Source organism: Hypoxylon trugodes (assembly GCF_022578975.1).
Source record: "Hypoxylon trugodes strain CBS 135444 unplaced genomic scaffold F4822scaffold_10, whole genome shotgun sequence".
Taxonomy (NCBI): domain Eukaryota; kingdom Fungi; phylum Ascomycota; class Sordariomycetes; order Xylariales; family Hypoxylaceae; genus Hypoxylon; species Hypoxylon trugodes.
The window spans coordinates 292,815-312,486 of record NW_026250025.1 but is presented as its reverse complement, the minus strand read 5'-3'; the positions used below and the strand labels follow the sequence as shown (position 1 = coordinate 312,486).

At 45.3% G+C, this 19,672-nt stretch overlaps 8 protein-coding genes across 8 annotated transcripts; 4 read left to right on the top strand and 4 right to left on the bottom strand.

Moving 5' to 3' along the window:
- Window positions 1-161: 161 nt before the first annotated feature.
- Window positions 162-2,154, bottom strand: F4822DRAFT_433750 (MFS general substrate transporter; the record flags this gene model as incomplete). The annotated part of the gene is made up of 8 exons (XM_051461892.1): window positions 162-749; window positions 811-1,065; window positions 1,132-1,191; window positions 1,246-1,380; window positions 1,552-1,692; window positions 1,754-1,812; window positions 1,874-1,918; window positions 1,986-2,154. 8 exons carry the CDS (start codon window positions 2,152-2,154, stop codon window positions 162-164), a joined length of 1,452 nt encoding a protein of 483 aa, XP_051309588.1.
- A 953-nt stretch (window positions 2,155-3,107) lies between these two features.
- F4822DRAFT_52354 (N-acetyltransferase) lies at window positions 3,108-4,202 on the top strand. Its single transcript, XM_051463604.1, has 2 exons — window positions 3,108-3,534; window positions 3,632-4,202. Exons 1-2 carry the CDS (start codon window positions 3,489-3,491, stop codon window positions 4,138-4,140), a joined length of 555 nt encoding a protein of 184 aa, XP_051309587.1. The 5' UTR covers window positions 3,108-3,488; the 3' UTR covers window positions 4,141-4,202.
- Window positions 4,203-5,345, bottom strand: F4822DRAFT_52355 (uncharacterized protein). The gene has a single exon (XM_051463605.1). The coding sequence runs from the start codon at window positions 5,296-5,298 to the stop codon at window positions 4,264-4,266; it is 1,035 nt and encodes a 344-aa protein (XP_051309586.1). The 5' UTR covers window positions 5,299-5,345; the 3' UTR covers window positions 4,203-4,263.
- Window positions 5,346-6,344: 999 nt separating this feature from the next.
- Window positions 6,345-9,485, top strand: F4822DRAFT_52134 (apses-domain-containing protein). The gene is made up of 3 exons (XM_051463601.1): window positions 6,345-7,008; window positions 7,078-8,731; window positions 8,787-9,485. The coding sequence occupies exons 1-3, from the start codon at window positions 6,862-6,864 to the stop codon at window positions 9,386-9,388; spliced, it is 2,403 nt and encodes an 800-aa protein (XP_051309585.1). The 5' UTR covers window positions 6,345-6,861; the 3' UTR covers window positions 9,389-9,485.
- A 322-nt stretch (window positions 9,486-9,807) lies between these two features.
- On the bottom strand, window positions 9,808-11,688 carry F4822DRAFT_417690 (kinetochore complex Sim4 subunit Fta1-domain-containing protein). Its single transcript, XM_051459464.1, has one exon. It carries the CDS (start codon window positions 11,376-11,378, stop codon window positions 9,957-9,959), a length of 1,422 nt encoding a protein of 473 aa, XP_051309584.1. The 5' UTR covers window positions 11,379-11,688; the 3' UTR covers window positions 9,808-9,956.
- A 188-nt stretch (window positions 11,689-11,876) lies between these two features.
- Window positions 11,877-13,352, top strand: F4822DRAFT_52128 (uncharacterized protein). Its single transcript, XM_051463600.1, has one exon. The coding sequence runs from the start codon at window positions 11,967-11,969 to the stop codon at window positions 13,101-13,103; it is 1,137 nt and encodes a 378-aa protein (XP_051309583.1). The 5' UTR covers window positions 11,877-11,966; the 3' UTR covers window positions 13,104-13,352.
- Window positions 13,353-15,987, bottom strand: F4822DRAFT_52127 (VAC1 protein). The gene has a single exon (XM_051463599.1). The coding sequence runs from the start codon at window positions 15,583-15,585 to the stop codon at window positions 13,603-13,605; it is 1,983 nt and encodes a 660-aa protein (XP_051309582.1). The 5' UTR covers window positions 15,586-15,987; the 3' UTR covers window positions 13,353-13,602.
- A 326-nt stretch (window positions 15,988-16,313) lies between these two features.
- F4822DRAFT_417686 (siroheme synthase middle domains-like protein) lies at window positions 16,314-18,132 on the top strand. The gene is made up of 3 exons (XM_051459463.1): window positions 16,314-16,437; window positions 16,598-16,755; window positions 16,934-18,132. Exons 2-3 carry the CDS (start codon window positions 16,645-16,647, stop codon window positions 17,630-17,632), a joined length of 810 nt encoding a protein of 269 aa, XP_051309581.1. The 5' UTR covers window positions 16,314-16,437; window positions 16,598-16,644; the 3' UTR covers window positions 17,633-18,132.
- The last annotated feature ends 1,540 nt before the right edge of the window (window positions 18,133-19,672 follow it).

Below are 19,672 nucleotides of genomic sequence, written 5' to 3'. Positions count from 1 at the left end.
TTTAGCTGGGATTTTCGGATGGAACGGCGTTTAGATTAAATGCCTGCCCTGGTGGATGGGTAGACATTGTATTGCGTACTTTAATGTATAGACGGATATTGAATCTCCAGTCAAGTCTCATTGAGGCGTTTAATCAATTATTTCGCGCTGGTCGAATACCTCTAGTATTCAAAGCGCCACCTCGGGTCTGAGTCTCCTTTCCAATCAGCAACTTCCCCTACGTGCTTGATCTCTTCTGCGATTGTTTCCCGCCTCTTATTCTCCCTCCTCAACCTTATGCCCAAAATTGTTACCACTATCACGTTGGCAAGGAGATACCCAAGAGCAAATGAATGACCCACAACGAATCTTGGCCCATCAGTTGATCGGTACAGCTGAGTGCCCAACACAGCGCCAAGATTTCCAATACTAATCTGCATAGCATTCGCAATAGCTCGCTTGGTTTGACCAGACACATTGATAGCAGGCCATGATAACACCAAAGCTGTTGCTGGATAGATCCCACCCGCGGAGAAGAACACACCAACATAACTAACGCCCGGCCTACCAACAGGATCGGTATTTCCTATCAGAATAGCATAACCGATCGCAGCAAAAATAGCAGATCCGCCGATAAAAATAGCTCTTTGGCCAAGCCGCTCGGAAAGGACCGCGATCGTGACGGTCGTTATGAATGCGAAAGCATAAGGAGGAACGGTGAGTAATTGCGCTGTCGCGGCCGTATATCCTAAATTGGATATAATAGTTGGCTATTAAAACATCGATGATTAGTTTCCATGTCCATAATGCTACCGAGAGAATATTGCATACCAAGAATAGAGATAGAGTATAAAGAGGCAAACTCATGGTATGGAATCCCAGCCCGTAGAGCCAACAGTTTACATCCTTCAACGCCTCTACTACGGCTGCCCAATTAAACTTCTCGTCGTGTGTCGCATCACTATCGGCTGCTAGGCGTTGGTGAATAAACTTTCGCTCGTCTTCGTTAAGAAATTTCGATGTGTCTGGGTAGTTGTGAATGAATCCGTATGCCGCAGCTGCGACGAGAACTGTAAGGATGCCCTCCTGATCAAGCAATTAGTCAAAAGGCCAATACTGCGAAAGGCATTTATGTGGGTTGATGCAGCATACCAAGATGAAAATCCAGCGCCATCCATTCTCCCATACAATTCCTCTCATTCTTCCAATACCCTACCATTCAGTTAGTTGTTGGTGATTTCTAGATCAGGTCGAGGTTATACGAACATAAGCTAAAATACCACCGAAGGCTCCGGCTAAAGATGCAGCACTAAAGAATAGAGAGATACGATATTGTCGCTCTCGTCTCTTATACCACATAGAAAAGTAGAACACTACTCCTGGGAATAAACCACTTTCGGCCTGTTTTGCGTCAATACTCCATATGAAAAGTAAGAAAGCACTTTTCTAAGCATCCTTCGTGGGCGCGAGATAAGTAGACAAATATAAGTGAATTCAATTTTACATACTAGAAATATGTTAATAGGTCTTCCTAGATGGCTATTTTTGACAGGCATTTCTGTACTTACCAACACCAAGGAAGAATCTGCTGGTGAGAAAGCCAGCTAGATTTTGAACTATGCCCGCCAATGTGGCCACAACACCCCATATTATCGTCAACGTCGGTAGCCAGAGACGTGGAGTTGTGCGTTTGAGTACGATGTTGCAAGGAATCTAATTTCTGCTCAGTACATTGTCGGTTGCTAAGCTGCGATCTTTGGTATCAATTCCTTACCTCGAATAGCACGTATCCAACAAAATAGAGCGTCAATCCCGTAAGATACTGATTCCCAGCTAATTAAACGGATTAGCAAGATATACATGAGTAAACTACTTGCTAATGAGAGTAACATACTGATGTGAACATCACCGAGAAGACCTTCAATACGCGCATTGCCGACTACACACGATGTTAGTAGTTAAGTCTCTAAGCTTGGATATGTCCGATGTCAAAGGGGTAACTATACCGTTACTTCTGTCTAAAAAAGATAGCAAATATAAAACACCAACCGCAGGTAAGAGTCTTATATCCAACTTTCTTAATAGAGCACCTTCATTGATTTGAGATGTCGCGATCTCAGAGTCAGATGCGCCAGGGCTACCTCCTCCAGCATCATCCACAGTTTTCTCAGCCATTGTATCGAAATGTTATTTCAATTGAAGATGAGAAGAAACAATGGCCGATGGTTAATTCGAGATGAGAGAAAAAGTTATATTGTTTCGGTCTACCGGAATAGATACCTACCTTGGTAGCTAGAGCTCCCAGATCAAATTACCAAATTGTAAGATCCATCATTGAGACCCGCGGCACTAATTCATGGCATCATAATAGTAGTAACTGACTTAAGATAGGCGTACCAGTTTCAGAGAGAACAAGCGGAATCTGTAACAGTTTTCAGTTGCGTGATTGGCAAGGCTTTGGTGGTGGTGGATCACGACATATTGACCCTGTCTGACGTGACAAGCCATATCAGTGATGTCAATGTTTAACTGGTTGAATTGGAAGTTTAGGAGAATTAATTAAACCCGACTTTCTTCTTGAAAAGCCATACTGTTTATTTGTACCTAGTGTTTAGGTTAGCAAGACGTTGCTATGAGTTGATTGTGTTGATTAACGTAAATATTGAGCATTCCCTCAACGCAATTCCCATCAAAAGTAATGGTGCATTTCAATAACCCGAAATATCGTGTCCCCAAGCAGGAATCGGCCTTCTCCTACCAATTCTCGGCTTAAGAGTGACAGCAACGAGCGTCTGTCCACGACAGTTTTTGAAGACAACAAGAATCCTACGCGTAGTTTCGTTGCGCTGATATACTGATCTGACGCTGGAAGAATGGCAGGATGATTGCGACCATCTCTATCCGCTTCCTTGAGTTTTCGGACCCTTACGACGAGATCTTTGAAGCCACCTTCGATCCATTCTAAGAGTATGGTTAGACCATATAGCGTGTAATTTTGGAATGTTCTTGGTGGAAGTGTGTAACTGGCAACCAAAATTTAGATTTTCAACTCATCTCTGCGACATTGAAGCTGAGGAACGGGTCGGGTCGGTTATATCCACGTGAAAGTTTAACTTAGATCTGGATGATACATACATGTATTTAGATCCATCAATGCATCAATTATGTACAGTTAGGTACATACCCACTTGACTCGCCTGTGCATAATTGCGTGCATGCATTGTCCTTTTAACAAGTACTATATGTACCTGGGTATGGTTTAGGTTCACCGAATTTCGGGGCCTGAAGCGGTATTCTAGGTATTCTTCAGGTATTCTATTATTTTTTACTTACCCCTCAGCCCCTCTACGGCGCCCTTCACCTGCCCCACTAACAAAGGGCGTAGGAAATAATTCTAGTGATATCTAGTATATATACCTAGGTATACTAGACCTAGCCATTGAAGACGGATATTTACTCGATATCGTGTCAAATACTCCTACACTTCGTTCTTGAATTGGTACTCAACAATGGCACCGGCAGCACCTTGTCAAGTTCGACATGCTCGTCGAGAAGGTATGTTAACTGGTCAACACCCTTAATCCTATTACACTTGGAAAACAGGGGACAATCAACATAGATATGTCGACTCGGTTGGGCTAATTGGATATAGATGTACCGACAATCCTCCAACTAATTCGAGAATTGGCTGATTACGAGCACGAACTCGATGCCGTTGAAGCAACCGATGCTACACTTCTCTCTACTATAGCCTTCGCTCCCGAGAACGTCGAATCGATTTCCACTGCCCCTAATACTGAGCCTACCTCACCATCGCGACCTGCACGATGCCTTCTCCTATTCAACGAAGAAGGCAAGCCAGCCGGTATGGCTTTGTATTTCTACAACTATAGCACATGGAGAGCCAAAGCAGGTATCTACCTCGAAGATTTATTTGTACGACCTACAGACCGTAAAAAGGGTTATGGCAAGAAGTTATTGTCTGAGCTGGCGAAGGAGGTCGTCGCAACAAATGGTGGTAGACTGGAGTGGAGTGTACTCAAGTGGAATGAGCCTAGTATCAAGTTCTACGAATCCATAGGAGCTAAGGCCATGAATGAATGGGTTGGTATGCGGGTTGATCGCGAAGGCTTAACCAAGTTGGCTAGTTTGTTAGATTAACAGACTCGTTGAAGATGACTTGCCCTGACCCATATCACTGATATTTGATGGTGGTGTAGAGGATAAGAGCTGGTTAGGGTTGGGTACTTCGTGAGAATAAACGGCGGTCGTTCCAAACATTGGTTAAATTGGGACTCCCTTGTTGTTAACACCTTCGAAGAACTGTAGAGCTTTTTTCCCTGGTCGAGAAATGGTATGTTCAATCTTACCCCAGGTGATAACTGGCCGTCCTGTCTGGGGATTCTTATGGATGATCGGGGACATAGACCAAATGCGCTTGTATATAAGCTCACGCAAGACTCTTCCATTTATTACTCGGGTGCCAATTGCCCGACCATGCCCTCGGGGATCTTCATCTTCAACCCCGCTGAGACTTTTCGTCCTTCGAGAATTGTTCCTTTCGATCGATCGTGCCGGTCTGGTAACGAAATCTATCCATGTTGTTGGCTTTTCGATCTGTGGGGTGATATAGTTCGATATCGCAACGGGCCTCCTTGGGGGTAGATTATAATGTTTCTCGTCGGCTTCACCTCTGGCTAAGACACCTAGGTGGTCCCATTCTCCTTGTGGTAATGGTGGTAATAATTGGTGGAGAACTCCTGCCCAATGCTTCTTTAGTTTGTTTCGTGCCAGCTTTTTGGTAAGAGGACGACCAAAACAATTTTCGGTCGGAAGGACTTGCTTCGGATCGATTTGGCGGCGCATATTCTGAGGCCAGTCTCCACCTTGGTTCTCGACTTGCGATTGAGCAAGTCTCATTATTTTTTCTTCAGACCAATTGTCTAGCCAGTCAGGTTCTCGTTGTTTATCTGTTGCGAGTCTAGCTTTATCTAATTCAATAGAGCTTGTATGAGGTTCGTTAGATAGTTCAGATTTGCCTAGTAGACGACGCCGTTTGCCCACTCTTCCTGTTGCTAAATAGCATAGGTGTAATAGCCGTTTAATATGTCCAGCATTGGCAGAACGGAGGTATCGTAGGTCATGATGGGCATCTCTGATATGATTTTTAGGATCCTTCTCATTACGGCAATCTCGAAAACGAGATTGGATGCGTTCGGCTATCCATGTTCGACAGAGAGGTGGAAGATATGTTGCTTCTCGTAGCAGATGTCGGTAAAGATGTAATGGTGTAGAGGGATGGGGGATCTGTAGGGGCATTTCTCTTTCGTTCTCCTAGTAGGAAACGAACAATACAGAGAAATAATTAATACATAGTTGAAGAATACATAAAAGTTAAGGATAATGGTGATAAGTAGCTATATCCTCTAGACCTATTTAGGTATAGCGTCCGTGATGTCGGCAAAGATTTCATTCCTCCGTTGATGTACCCCTAGATGTACCTCCCTCCTCAAGAAAAGTACCCCGGGATAAATACCTGGGAATCTCCACTTTCATTCGTTAGTTTGCCTACTTTTGGTAATTCCCCTCACTTTAAATTGTTAGGATGGGGTCCGTGCATCGCGTCTCTTATGTATTTCCCTTCTTAATCGACCCTAATTTTGTTAAGGTCCTTGCGCGTGTCTCGCCTAGCAAGTAACACTAAGAAATGCGCAACCTAGCTATGTAATTCAGTGCTGCACAGCTTTACTCGCCCTGGCACGAGTCACGACTTCAAATAATTTAGGTACACGACTACACGATTACACGAAACTGACACGTCCTTTCCCGCTGACCCTTTCGCGACTGGCGACACACTATACCCAATTCCTATCTTTTAATTGAATTCCAGATTTTTGAAACCTCCGAATCTGGAACGGGAATTAATTAGATCGTCACGAGGGCGACCCATGGAAACTGGGACTTTGCATGCAAAAAAAAAAGATCGAGAGAATAGAGAAAGTAAGAGCGCGTCTATGATTTTGACCCCCGTGTTAATTATCGCCATTTCGTCCCTCTTTCTTACTTTACAATTATAATGCAATTGTACCTTATTTGACTTTATTTTAAGCTTTGTCTGATGGCATAATCTAATCGGATAATTGGTACAGACATACAATACTGGACCTAAGCTCATAAACCTAACCTTACCAAGCCTCATACCTAATCATCTCGACGATACTGATTTAAGATTGGAATAATACTTAACTATCACCTGCCTTAACCACCTTAATCACCTTAAACCACTACACTACTCTTTATGCAGTGCCACTAAATTTCATCATAATTGTTTGTCATAATCAAGTGCACTACCTCCACCATTACCATTATCATCACCAACCCTTGTTTTTTAACATTATTCCACCTCGACTTAATTATTCTTTCCTCACCACTCTTTTTTGTCGCTCCTCTTCCTTTAATTATTTACACCCTCATCACGAATCGCGAATTGATGGCATAATAATTGGCTCTTAAATGTGTCTATTGCTCTACTAGCGCATTCTACCTCCGAGATTTATCTTTTCTCTCCTTTCTGTCCCCATTAAAATACTTCGATTCGCAAGCTTGTACAGAGCCAATACTACATCCAGCACATCGCAGATTCGAATCCACCTCGGCTCATTCTTCTTTTGCTGATGGCCTCGGCCATAACTACTATCTCACCATCCTCCTATCGACATTTTACATACTACGATCGACCGACCGACTTCCTCCCTTCCACCCCTGTCAAGCTCTCAACGCCAATCGCATCTTTTGTCCATATTATCTTCGTCGCAATTCCCGCCGTCCGTTGATCGCAGCAATAGTATCGGCGGCAAAGACGCTGCCATAAACAGTGTCGAAATGTCGCAATCGCAACCTTCATCACAACAATCTTTTACCATGAGCCAACCCGCCTCCCAAACATATAGACAATTCTCCGACTCGGGTATGAGGTTAGGGAATGGAAATGGTCATGGGCATGACCATGAAGCGCCTCAAATTTACTCGGTTAGCTTCCCTGAAATAATATCCACCTTACAAATTAAGCTGGTATGCTAACCCTTTTGTGCTTGATAGGCAATTTATTCTGGTACGGACGTCTACGAGATGGAAGTAAATGGAGTTGCTGTTATGCGCCGTCGCGAAGATAGCTGGTTAAACGCTACCCAAATACTTAAGGTTGCCAACATCGACAAGGGAAAGAGAACAAAAATCCTCGAGAAGGAAATACAGACTGGCGAACATGAAAAGGTCCAAGGAGGCTACGGCAAATATCAGGGCACATGGATTAAGTTCGAGCGCGGCGTCGAGGTTTGCCGTCAATACGGCGTCGAGGAATTACTACGCCCTCTTCTTACCTATGATATGGGCCAAGATGGAGGTGTTGCCGGTAGGGGTGATTTTAATACTCCTACCAAGGAACAAGCTATGGCTGCGCAGAGAAAGAGAATGTATAGCGCCAACAGCGAAGGACGTGCCAATGGTTTGTCTGGAACCTTTTTCAAGAACATCTCCAGTACAGCGTCTACTGCTGTTGCTGCTATCAGTAAAGCTCGGTTCGATTCACCCGGTCCAAGGGGTCGGAATGGTCCAACAAGACCTCCTAGCTTTAGTCGCCAATCCTCGATGCAAAACGCCGATGATTTCCCTGGAAACTCGCAACAAAGTTTCACATCTGACTACGGCCAAAATGTTGATACGGCATACTCAGCTCAAAACTCACAGATTTTTAATGGCGACGAACCTCCACGAAAACGCCAAAGAGTTGTTACTCCTGCAGACAGCTTTGGATATGCTTCGCAGTCCATGGAGATATATGCCAACAATTTTCCCGGTTCGCCGACAGAGCCCAACGAATCTTTCGTTTACTCACAAGCTGGTATTGACATCCACGAGAGCGATGCCGTACCACTTCCTCCTTTACCATTTGACCTCTCCCCCGAAGCTGAACGAAAGCGTAGCCTAGTAATGGGACTCTTTCTAGATCCCAGCACCAACGCCTCCGATTATTCACAGAATGAAGCGCTCCAGACTTTATCACCCTTGGACCTCGATGCTCCGATAGATCCACCAAGCCATACCGCACTTCATTGGGCAGCTACATTGGCTCGCATACCTCTCCTACGAGCACTTATCTCGGCCGGTGCTAATCCTTACCGAGTTAACGCATCTGGTGAAACGGCTCTCATGAGGGCCTCGGCAGTGACAAATAATTCAGATAATGTCACATTTCCCGATTTGCTTGATTTGTTAGGAAATACCATCGACGTTCGAGATAATAAGGGTCGAACTGTCCTACATCATATTGCTGTCACCAGTGCAGTGAAGGGTAGGAATCATTCCAGCAGATACTATCTTGAGAGTCTACTTGAGTGGGTCGTAAGACAAGGAAGTGCCCCAAGCAGTCAAAATACGGCGGCTGGAGGCGGCCTAAGCCAGACGAAGATGGGTATTGGCCGGTTTATGAGTGAGATTGTTAATGCTCAGGATAAATCTGGAGATACCGCTTTGAATATCGCAGCTCGCATTGGCAACAAAAGTATCATCTCACAGCTACTTGAAGTGGGTGCTGAGCCTACTATTGCCAATAAGGCAGGTCTGAGACCGACTGATTTTGGAGTCGGTGAAGTTGGCGAAGACGGAACGAATGGTGACTTGATAGTTGCGGACAAGGCAAACGTAGCCGGTAACTGCCAGAAAACTAGAGAAAGCAGTGCTGAAATCATCACGTGTGAGTTTATTATGAATCCTTCCTTTCTATTATACATGTACTGACTTGTGGTTAGCTATTACACACCTTTTAAACGAGACTTCTACCAGCTTCCATGCGGAGCTTAAGAAGAAGCAACACGATGTTGACTCCCTTCATGCATCTTTACGAACAACATCCACACAATTAGGCGACGCGCGACGACAACTTGAGACGTTACAGGCTACCGCCAAGTCGCAATCTCTGGCACGTCAAAAGATTAACAATCTTAGCCGAGGTTATGAGGAAGAGCAGAAGCGCTTGGTACGACAAGAACAAACATATGGTCGTTTTGACGCGGATAACTCGTGGGAAACCGAACTCAACTCGGCCTTGGATTCTATAGGAGGAGATACAACAAACGGTGCTTTGTTACCTAGTTCTGCGGTACTTCAGGCTCGCATCCAGGCACTCAAGAACAGAAGAGATACTACGAAGAAGAATGTCGGCTTGCTTAAGAGCCGAAGCAAAGACGTCGAGGTTAAGTATCGACGAGTGGTTGCATTATGCACAGGCGTACCAGAAGGTGAAGTCGATGTCGTTATAGACGGATTATTACGTGCAGTTGAAAGCGAGAAGGGCGAGTTGGAGATGGGCCGCATACGAAGATTCCTCGGTGGTGTTGATGCCGTACATTAACGAGAGAAGTTGTCATTGTGTGATACGCCTAATGGAGATAGGATGGGATTTTAAATCAGGGTCTTGCATAAGACAGACACATTGGTGTGTGTATTCTGTTGTATTATTGATATTGTGACACTTGTTGGTTCTAACGACAGCCATCAATTTGGTTCGGTGGGGTTTATTATCATGATTTCACGTCTAGCATCATCTATGACCAACTGTATATAGCCGGGCGGCTCGTAGGCCTCGAGGAATAGGGGGTCTTTTGCCTTTTAGAGGTATATATGACGAAGTTTGTTATTATTTTATAATGTCTCCTGTTTCGATGTCCTTGCTTTTGAATCGTTCGATATTGATGCCGTTGCCTCTTCATCAAAGTGGATTTGTAGAAAGCGAACAACTTGACGGATTAGGTGCTCGGGCGGTTACTTAAAAGTTTGGAATCAATTACTTCCATTCAATAGGACTATATGCTTGCTAAAGGGTATCAATCCATCCATAACTCCTCGTTTTCATCATCCCTGAATAAAAGCCGCGATAGCTCATCTGGTGGAACGTTACGGGTTTGCTTTGTGCTATTAATTCAATTTTCACTCCAAATCCCCCATTTCGGGTTACCGCGAGCCCTTTGTACTAAACCTCGCATCAACTTCCACGTAGACGATTTTTCCTCGTCGTTGCTATTGCGCCCACCGGCGGGAGCAAATACCTTGAGCCGCCCCTCCGATAACGCGAAGCCGTCACATGCGACACGTAGCACACGGACACTCGGGTGATACATGTCAAGCCCGAGATGGTGCCATATGTACGCCGCTAAAGCCTCGGTGAAGGGCTGCTTGGTCGTTTCGTCCAGCCTCTCCGTATCTCTGTCGTCGTTGCTGTGGCCCTGGCTACGCCATGCCCATCCCTCTTCATCCCTACCGCCTGCAAGTTTTCGTCGTCTTCTATCCTGTTGCTCGTCTGAAATGACTGTTGTTGCATCCGCTTTCCTCTTCTTCACAACCGCCGCACGAGACTCGTCAACAATATTCGTACCAGCGCGTAAAAAGCGGTACGCATCCGAAGCGGGTATAGCGATATCAATAGATTTTAACCCTAGCTGCGGCGCTTCCAATTTCGTGACTTGATCTTCACTGCCTTCTATTTCACCACTAGCCCCAGAGCCTTTAGATTTTGGCTCAGACGGCTCAATGTGAAAGCCTAGTGTAATAAGAATGTCTTTATTTAATACCCGTCTGATCTCTCCAGAGTCATTATGCGAGAGCCAGGCTTCCCAACTACCAACAAGTGTTCGTGTACCCAGCGCCAGGGGATTGATGCGACAGTCGAAAGCGCTGGACAAAAAATCGATAAGTACGGATTTAAGCGGCGCAGGCATTCGGAATAAAAGTAGTGGTAGATGTAAGAAAGCCGATTGATCCACCTCATCTCTGGAAGTATTATCCGCTTGCCACGTCCATGAGGGTAGATGACTCGGGTTCGATGAACCCTCGTCTGTATCTAGTTTGGGTAAGAGTAAAGCGCTGAATCGCGCATTTTCGTATCGCAATTCTATACAGAGAACGCGTCGCCTTCTATTTTGTGGCCCGTCCTCGGATTGGTATCCTAGCTCGATACTGCCTTCTCGTTGATTGGAACCTAAGATGCGCTCGGCATTTATCCAGCGCCAGTCCACAGCATATAGCGCGCCTGTACGACCTAATGCTGCGTCACCTTCTAGTCCGACCTGTACACCACGTACAACGTCACCAACGAGCGTGTCGCGAAGACGTCGCGATAGGATCTGTAATCGCTCAGGTGTCAAGGCTTGCTTGCCTATGTGTAGCGGGGAAGCGCGGTAGGTGGTGAATGTTGTGTTGAAGAAGCGGGGTGGATCCCCATCATCGTGGGTCGAGTTGGCGCTCGGGGAAACGGGTGAAGCATCGGATTCATGGGGTGAAGGCTCTCGGGTTGGCGATGGTGATGCTGATGCTGCGGCGTCACGCTTTCGTCTTCGAGGAGGCATTGTTGGACATTTAACTAATTGAGCGAATCTCTCTAAATAATTGGAAGTATGGCGACAATTTGGCTACTCGTGAGAGCTAATCGAATGTTGGTGCGAGAGGAAATCGAGTTTGATTTCGTCGCGTCTAAACACGGTCGGATAGGTTTGATACTCGGTATAATAAATTAATTGGAGGAGCTATTAAAGTAAATATTGTGTAGAATAAGACAGATAAGGTCTTGTTCCCTTAAACAAGGTAGGCATCAAGGTACGCGGTTGAAATATGTATAAGTGATGAGGGTGGAAATAATATGATGTGGATTGATAGATCTAGATGTTTATTACGGTGTCACGGTGTTTGTTCTAGTGGGGATGCCGTTATAGATACAGGGCTAAGCGGAACTATCCCGCGCTAATGACGCAAAGCTACAGTGGGATCGTGGGGTTTCATCAGGGGTTATACGTTATACCTAGGTACCCAATGTCTTATGCTTTTCTTTCGTCATCATCAACTTTATTATCGTCCCTTATTTTACATCAATCTTTTTTGTCTTATTCTCCAAACTACAATTACGGCGCCTACTTATATATATATATAGGATTTTAAACATGGAATCCCCTCCAAGTGACCACTTCAATCACATGAGCGGTCTGGACTCCCCAGCTTCGGTCACCTCGTCGACATCCTCATCCTCATCTCCCGATCCCACTCCTCCTAGTCCCTCTTTTACCAAGTTCGCCGAACTCCCAGCCGAATTGCGACACCAGATATGGCGCGCAGCTCTTCCCGAACCAGGCGTCAACTTTTTCAACGTACACTGCATCCCCAACGATCACCTCGGGGCCAACCGAAGTAATTCACCGCCATGGCTATACCTAGACTTGCGACGACTTTCAATCTTTGACGACGATGCTACCGTGGCCGAGTATGACCCCTCCGCATGGCAAGCTCGCGAAGTATTACGGCGAGTTTGTCATGAAGCCCAGCAAGTATGCGCGCCGCGTCCAGACGAATCTGCCACAATCACCCTAACACGTCCACGGCGCGGTTTATTCGTCACCGCCGGCGGTCTCGAAATCCGACATATGACACCTTATACGAAAGACCGAGCCACGAAACATTCAGAACCATTAGTGTATCGAAAGATCCAAGTTCGAACCGATGATATTCTCTGCCTCTCCGTCGAGAACTGCAGCTTCAACCTACCATTCGAAGAAATGCCTGTTTCCCTCGGCGGAGGCAGTAGCCGTGCCGAAGGAGGAATTATGGTCACCACCGACCCGGACGAGACACTCGACGACATGGGCTGGACGTATGACCCGCAAATAACGCCATTCCTTCCAGCCTCCCTCTCCTTCTCCAAAATATGTGTCAACTTAGCGCGTGGGAGCAGGTTAGCCTTTGACTACGCAGGGTCCGTACTTATGGATATGATAGCCGTCTGTCAAAACCTAGAAGAAACTGGGACCGGGGATGATACTTTTGATCGATTGCCTCTAATCATGCTGGACGCATATAAGCAAGAATTGGGCCAGCGTAGCATCACGGAGCTAACACCGCGAGACGAGGTATACTGGGATCGCTTTGGAGATCGATATATTCTTTTACCAATGACGTCGGCAGATCAGCTAGCCGATTATCGCCTTACTAAAATTTGGCCCGAGACCAACGATATTAGGGAGCGATATTTACGGTCTGCGTTGTTGCAGTCTTCGAAGAGACCGGTCCCGAGTCTCTTAGAATAAATCAAACCCTTGGACACCTACATATTTTTTGTAGCGACGGTCATACCAATAGCTTATACGTATGCTTGTAGGAATAGCTCCTAAACCATATCATTGATTAGAGCATTTGACCAGTAAAGATTCGATAATCTCTAGTAGGACAGCCCGTATCTATTTGATAAATCTACTAAATACTCAAATTCTGGGCCATATATACGCATAATGAATAATGAATAACACAATGCTCTTGCAATAATTTATTAGTAGTGCACATCAGTTCTTTTCTTGGGTTTAAAGGGCAAAATAGCCAGCGACATCGTACATAGAACCACATAACATAACCTATACCCAACCAACGCCATGCCATGCCATGTTTGGTATAACCTTCCAAGAAGGAAGAAATAAAGAGTCCAATATATTCACACTCGCTCTCCATACTGAGACTTTCTCCCGTTCGTTTTTTGCTAGTAATTCACCGCCAACTTCACCTTCGGATTTAAAAAGTGCACGGAAAATCTCATCATGACACCAACCCAGGTCCACCATTTGCGTATAAGCCCTGCCACTTCTCTTCGACAGCCGCAACCTTCCCCCGTATACTCTCGATCTCGGCGTCTAATTCCTCGACATTACGTGTCAAAGCACTAACCTCCTCAAATCGTCTAGCGCCGTGTGCGCCACTTATCATGGTCTGAACCATGTATTTCTGCTCCTCCAATACAATAAGTCGTTCTCGTAACTCTTTCTCCTCTGTCTCTAATGCTGATACCACTGTACTTGTTTCGCTTGTCTGACTAGCCGTCTCGAGTGAATCACTACCATTACGTAGTGGACTAGCTACATGGCCATTCGGGAGTAGGCGATTTCTTGTCGAATTAGAACTATTGTGTCTTAACATCCGAGGAAGATTCTTGAGTGGAAGCATGTGCATGTGTAGGAATGACGACGCTGCCTGATGTATAGCTTTTTGTAATTGCTGTTGTGAAGGACTATCCGTTTTCATGTCGCGGATTCGTCGAGCTGCTACATCGTACTTAGTAAAGCTGTCCGTCAGCCTCTTTCTCATCTTCGAGGCCTCTTGAATCTGTGCGTGACTGGGTGGATTGTTCTCATCCTGTAATGGTATGAGGGCTCTCTGAAAGGTAGGTAATAATAACTGAATACCACGTTCAAATTGCTTCAATGTCTCGTAAGCCCGTTGATCTGGCGGTTTGTGTATAATAGATTCCACAAAATCTCTCTTAGAGAAGATAGTAGATTTGCAATCTTGACACATACGAACGTCAACACTTATTGGAATACCACCTCCAAGTTTCTCAGATGCGCGAGCGGATGGACTTGCGACGTCTAAGCCCACCTCGGACGAGCACCCAGTTTGCGGATCCGCACACACTACCCGCCCGCATATCCGGCAATGATGTCTCCTAAAAGTCCAAGCAAACTCTTGTTGGCAAAATGGACACTTATTAACTTTCCCGTCATCTTCCCACGTAACGACGGATTGTTCAATCGCCTTCCGTTGATTTCTTTGCGCCGCCAGAGGGGATAACAAGCCGGTGCTACCGCCTGCGCCCGTTTCCTCAGGTGGATTGGCGAGCAATTGGGTCAATTTGGTTAGTCGCTTTTCCAATCTGGATATTTCAAGTGTCTGTCTGTCAACCCTCTTCCTACGTATCGCCGCGAACTCTTTAGTGTGATCCCTCACTAATCCATTATGATCGTTATACCCTTCTCTTGACTTGTAGCACGTTTCACATACCCTATACCAGTGGCCCCGCACAGGTTCGTGCGACGCAGATCTCGATAGCTTCATCTGGTACATAGTATGTTCCTCGCAAAACAACCTCCCGCATTGTCTACAGTTTATACTGCCGTTGACAGCCCCTAATCTTTTCCCACATGCCGGATCTGTGCATAGATCGTTCGGACCTTGTCGTTGCCAATGAGACTTGGTAATTATATCGTCGGGATCAAGAGGCAGATCGGGAACAGGGACTCTATTCGCTCGGCCGGCGACGGGTACAGGTGGAGGTAGCGATTCGTTGGACTCAAAGACTTCAAGACCACGGAGTTTCTGGTTAATGAGGGAAAGGGGTTGAAATCTCTTGGCTTTAAGGACCTGCTTGTCTATCCAAGATTTAACCTCATCGTGTTCGAATTCGGGTAGTTCTTGGTGGGCATCATCGATATGGCGATTTAGTTGCAAAAGAGTTAACATTTCCTCGTCGCATATAGGACACACAAGCTTAGAACTTGGTTGACCGCCATTGCTAGGTCCTCCTAAGCTAATGTTGGATGTTAAGTCTTGAGTAAAGTCGGGTAAGGGGCTCGGAGTGTCGTGGGATATGGATGTCGTGGGAGAGCCTATGGACAAGGTACTATCGGAGGGGGCGGACGGGCTAGCAGCTCTCTCTCTTTCTCTCTGGATAGCTGGGGGGGCCGGAGGTGCGAGACCTTTCCCATTACCCAAGATTCGCCCTCCTCCGAGTTTGCGACCGGACATACTGGGCGTCTCCTAGTGGGTATGTATTCGTAAAGCCATGGGGATAGTAAATTCCGCGGTGTCGCTTGATGCTAATCGCTACTTTTAATTCGGAGGTGCTGGGAAGAATATCGGGGTGAATGAAATTCGAATCTGGAGTGATAGTCGTAGTTCATGTAGGAACAAACCCCCAATTACCAATCAAGTGAGGTTTCGCATTCGTGATTCATTTTCTTGGTGTTGAATGGTTTGAGATTTATCGAGTGTATTCTGGAATTGTAGTTGTAACTGTCGTAGTTGAGTTGGGGTTGAATTTGGAGACGGAGTTGCGTCGCAAGGCAGAAACATTCAGCTACTTAGGTACTGATTATAGGTAACTTGCTCGCTATAGTAAGTTAAACCTGCCTGGAGATTACTGGTAATTACTACTACCTAGCGGCCCTGGAGGTAATATACTAGCCGCGAGGCTGTTACCTAAATTGAATATAGTGGATCACAGACATATAGTGCATGTGATAATACTAATGCTACCTAGTAGGTACCTATTCTGCATGTTAGCGTATCGCTATAATTTACTTACTTATCACTACCATTCAGCTAAGACTTTCCAAGTTATTCACATTTAGCGGCTTCCCCACCATACTGCATACTAAACTCTGTCGCGTGCCACTAGGTTATCTAAGGTTAGCGATTAGCTAGGTACTAAACTTTACAAGCATCTTACCCAAGTAACTTATCCTGGAATTTTTCGTCATCACATTTTTTTTTATCTCCATCACACCGTATCAACGTATCAACGTATCAATCGTATCAAATCTCTCGATGCTCATTATTCGTTCCCTCTCCGATGCCAGCTTCTCCGGAGAAATACATGTAGGTACTCTAAAAACATAACAAAAACAAAACATGCTTTAAATTATACCAATCCTTAATTTTTTATCCATCTCCATCTCCTCCATTTTCCTCGCCTCCACTTCTAAGCTTCAATGCATTCACATATATAATCAACAACAACAATAACAACACCATGCAGTGTCTCGTTCTTAAAGCTTGAAACTCGAAATCCTACTAAGCAATAGAATGGCCAGTAACGACAATAACGACCAGTTCCCCAAGGTTCAAGGTGGAGGTAGCTTGATTCTAGCTTGGCAGGTCAAGAATAAACATGTTTTAGTCGTTGGTGGCGGCGAGGTGAGTTATATCTATACCTATCCATATATACATACACGTGTATCCGCACGCATACCTACACATATATCTTCATATATGCCCATACAATGCCATATTTTGTAGCACCATGACTTCTACATCGTCTCAGTGGATGGATATATAGGTGTAAGATGACCCTTGCTCACAATGATATGTATAGGTAGCGGCTGGCCGTATCCTCAACGTCCTCAACGCCAATGCCAATGTCACCGTCATAAGCCCTTCCTCCGGGCTCAACCCCGAAGTTCGTCACCGTATTGCCAACGATGAGGTTACCCACATCGATCGTGTTTTCGAACCTTCGGATTTAGAAATCCTTCCCCCGAGCAATGGTCCCCCCGATATGGTTCTCGTAGCCATCGATGATCCCGATGCCTCGACCCAGATATGGAAGCTTTGTAAAGAGCACCGCATCCCAGCCAACATAGCCGATGTCCCACCCGAATGTGACTTTTATTTTGGAAGCGTACATCGTGATGGTCCTCTACAAATCATGGTCAGTACCAACGGCAAGGGGCCTAGGCTAGCAGCTAGCATAAGAAAATGGATTGGAACTCAGTTACCCGTTGGTGTTGGTGACGCAATCGAAAGGATGGGGGTTCTGCGTACCAAATTACGCCAGATGGCACCCAGTCCCGAAGAAGGTCCCGGCAGGATGAAATGGATATCTAAGATCAGCGACGCCTACAGCTGGGATGATATGTGCAGTCTTACGGACGAGGATATGGATAATCTCCTAACCTTTTATGCTCCTGACAAGGTACCGCATTTGGATATGTTAAAAGCAATGAGAGGCGGGAGAGCAGAAGAGGATATCGACGTCTTTGACGGGTCCTTTGGCTTCAGTGTCGTTGCATGAGTAAAACAGATGAGAGTCGTATGGTCATCTGGGGATTACATATATCGTCGCATGAGTTGGTTAGGGGATTCAATACTGCAATACGTCAAAATGATCAAACAAAGCTTATTGTTGATTTCTTGGTCCATCACATTGGCATATTCCTGTGGTTTTGGCGTAAAGTCCTGCCTGAATGTGTGGGATGTACTCTAAAGGAATCATACCTTTAAACATGGCACAGCACTCTCAATTTTATAAAAGTCATTCCAAGCAACTCACCGTCCTACTATTATCTTGGAAGAGAGTCACTAAGGTTATCATATATCATAAATGCGTAGAGATTGGAACTTCTACTTGTTCTTGCTGTTCGCAAATTGTACGCTGTTCTCTCCGACACTCGTCTTCTCCCGAAGCCATGATAATTTAAGAGGCATGAAAAAGTACGACGTACGTTAAGACCATAATGCGATTCAACCTATTTAATAAGATCATCAGGCTTGCATCGCCCAAAAGTAGGGTTCAAATATCATCACCAACTTCTCATAAAGTATGTCGATGCCATGCCTTTCTTCTCTCGTTCTATATAACGTTCGAGGGGTTGCTCACCAGGTTGCTCACTACTACGTCGATAGTCACAATAATTATCTCCCAGAGAAGCCATCTACACCAACTATATCCACCTACCCAGATACCTAAGGTAGCCTAGCATCTCAATGGTATTAGGATTGAATGTTAGCATTTGATGATTGAACCCCTGAGTTTAGACTCCTTTATACCTATCCAGATGGGTAGCTAGTCGAGAGCTCCCCCAGCAACAACCAAGTACGGGCGTTATCCCACCACATGATAAGTATGCCCTCTGGATTAATGGCTGATTCTATGCATCATGGACACAAGGAAATGACATTTCCGCATTATCTTGCCCTAGAAAGGCCCCAATTGAGCCATCACAGATTGTTTTAGGTAAAAACGCTACCACCAATACAACGACAAGTACTCTTAACAACACAGAACTGTATTTCCATCAAGCCTTGGGGTTGTAAGAAGACTAGCTTCGTAGTCAACTGAGCCTTTTCAAAGAGCCTCACATGGGTAAGCAAGACCATGCGACTTCAACACCGACCCGGTCGAGCCGCCCGGCTTCTGGCGAAGGATATGCCGACAACATGCAAGAGACGCTCCATTTCTACTAGAGCTCATGGTCAATCAGAACTATCACTCATGCAGTTATGCAAATTCTTCAGTATCTAAGAACCTGTAGAAGTGTGGAGTTAGAAATCAACCTCCGTCAGTCTACAAGAGAAGGTAACATAACCCGAGCCAGCCTACGTAGATAGTTTCGCTCCTGATCATGCCGTCGGTGGCTTCATTACTGTCTTTCTATTCAAGATGACGACGTCTAGTCACAAATATGCAGTTTCTACGAGCAAGTTATAACGCACAAAAAACATAATAGCTTATACTAAGCCCGAGCTTTATTCTAGTTCTTGATTACTACAATGACAATGCATACCCGTGTTAAACTATACCAAGTTACCTGGGTACTCAGTTGTTTAAAAGTGCAATATACCTAACACTCATTACTGAAAGTCGGACAACGGGCCTTTGCTGGAAGGGTTTAAGCTTGAAGGCAGGAATAGAACAGTAAGCTTATGAGAGGACTTGAACTATCAGCTATGTAAGGGCTTCTCTCATTCATGATGCTATTCCTAAAAAAACATAGAAAAGTCTACTATGGTCGATCCTATATAACACGGGTAGTCGATGGCTCGGATGTAAGCTATACTGACCAATCCAAGGGGCATATATTGCTGTCAAGCATGCATGCCACTAACTATAGTGCTTATTTTATCGGGAATGTCGCAATTTTCTGCCTCTTCACATCGCCGATGTCACTTCTGACAGCAAGATCAGATTGATAAACCAGCCACTCATTCCTTCAAGTCCTCTTCTACGGCTGGAATCTATCATATTAGTGGAGACAAATAAACCTGTGTCTTACTCGTAAGGACGCCGAGGAGATGTGGCGCTTCTCGCTAATCTGTAGATTCAAATCCTACC

Bases quoted from the DNA above. Each gene is read 5' to 3' on its own strand.
- F4822DRAFT_52354 (XM_051463604.1), top strand. From the start codon at position 3,489: ATGGCACCGGCAGCACCTTGTCAAGTTCGACATGCTCGTCGAGAAG. The intron at 3,535-3,631 runs GTATGTTAACTG...AATTGGATATAG, and splicing joins TCGACATGCTCGTCGAGAAG to ATGTACCGACAATCCTCCAA.
- F4822DRAFT_52355 (XM_051463605.1), bottom strand. From the start codon at position 5,298: ATGCCCCTACAGATCCCCCATCCCTCTACACCATTACATCTTTACCGA.
- F4822DRAFT_52134 (XM_051463601.1), top strand. From the start codon at position 6,862: ATGTCGCAATCGCAACCTTCATCACAACAATCTTTTACCATGAGCCAA. The intron at 7,009-7,077 runs GTTAGCTTCCCT...TGTGCTTGATAG, and splicing joins AAGCGCCTCAAATTTACTCG to GCAATTTATTCTGGTACGGA. The intron at 8,732-8,786 runs GTGAGTTTATTA...ACTTGTGGTTAG, and splicing joins CAGTGCTGAAATCATCACGT to CTATTACACACCTTTTAAAC.
- F4822DRAFT_417690 (XM_051459464.1), bottom strand. From the start codon at position 11,378: ATGCCTCCTCGAAGACGAAAGCGTGACGCCGCAGCATCAGCATCACCA.
- F4822DRAFT_52128 (XM_051463600.1), top strand. From the start codon at position 11,967: ATGGAATCCCCTCCAAGTGACCACTTCAATCACATGAGCGGTCTGGAC.
- F4822DRAFT_52127 (XM_051463599.1), bottom strand. From the start codon at position 15,585: ATGTCCGGTCGCAAACTCGGAGGAGGGCGAATCTTGGGTAATGGGAAA.
- F4822DRAFT_417686 (XM_051459463.1), top strand. From the start codon at position 16,645: ATGGCCAGTAACGACAATAACGACCAGTTCCCCAAGGTTCAAGGTGGA. The intron at 16,756-16,933 runs GTGAGTTATATC...TGATATGTATAG, and splicing joins TAGTCGTTGGTGGCGGCGAG to GTAGCGGCTGGCCGTATCCT.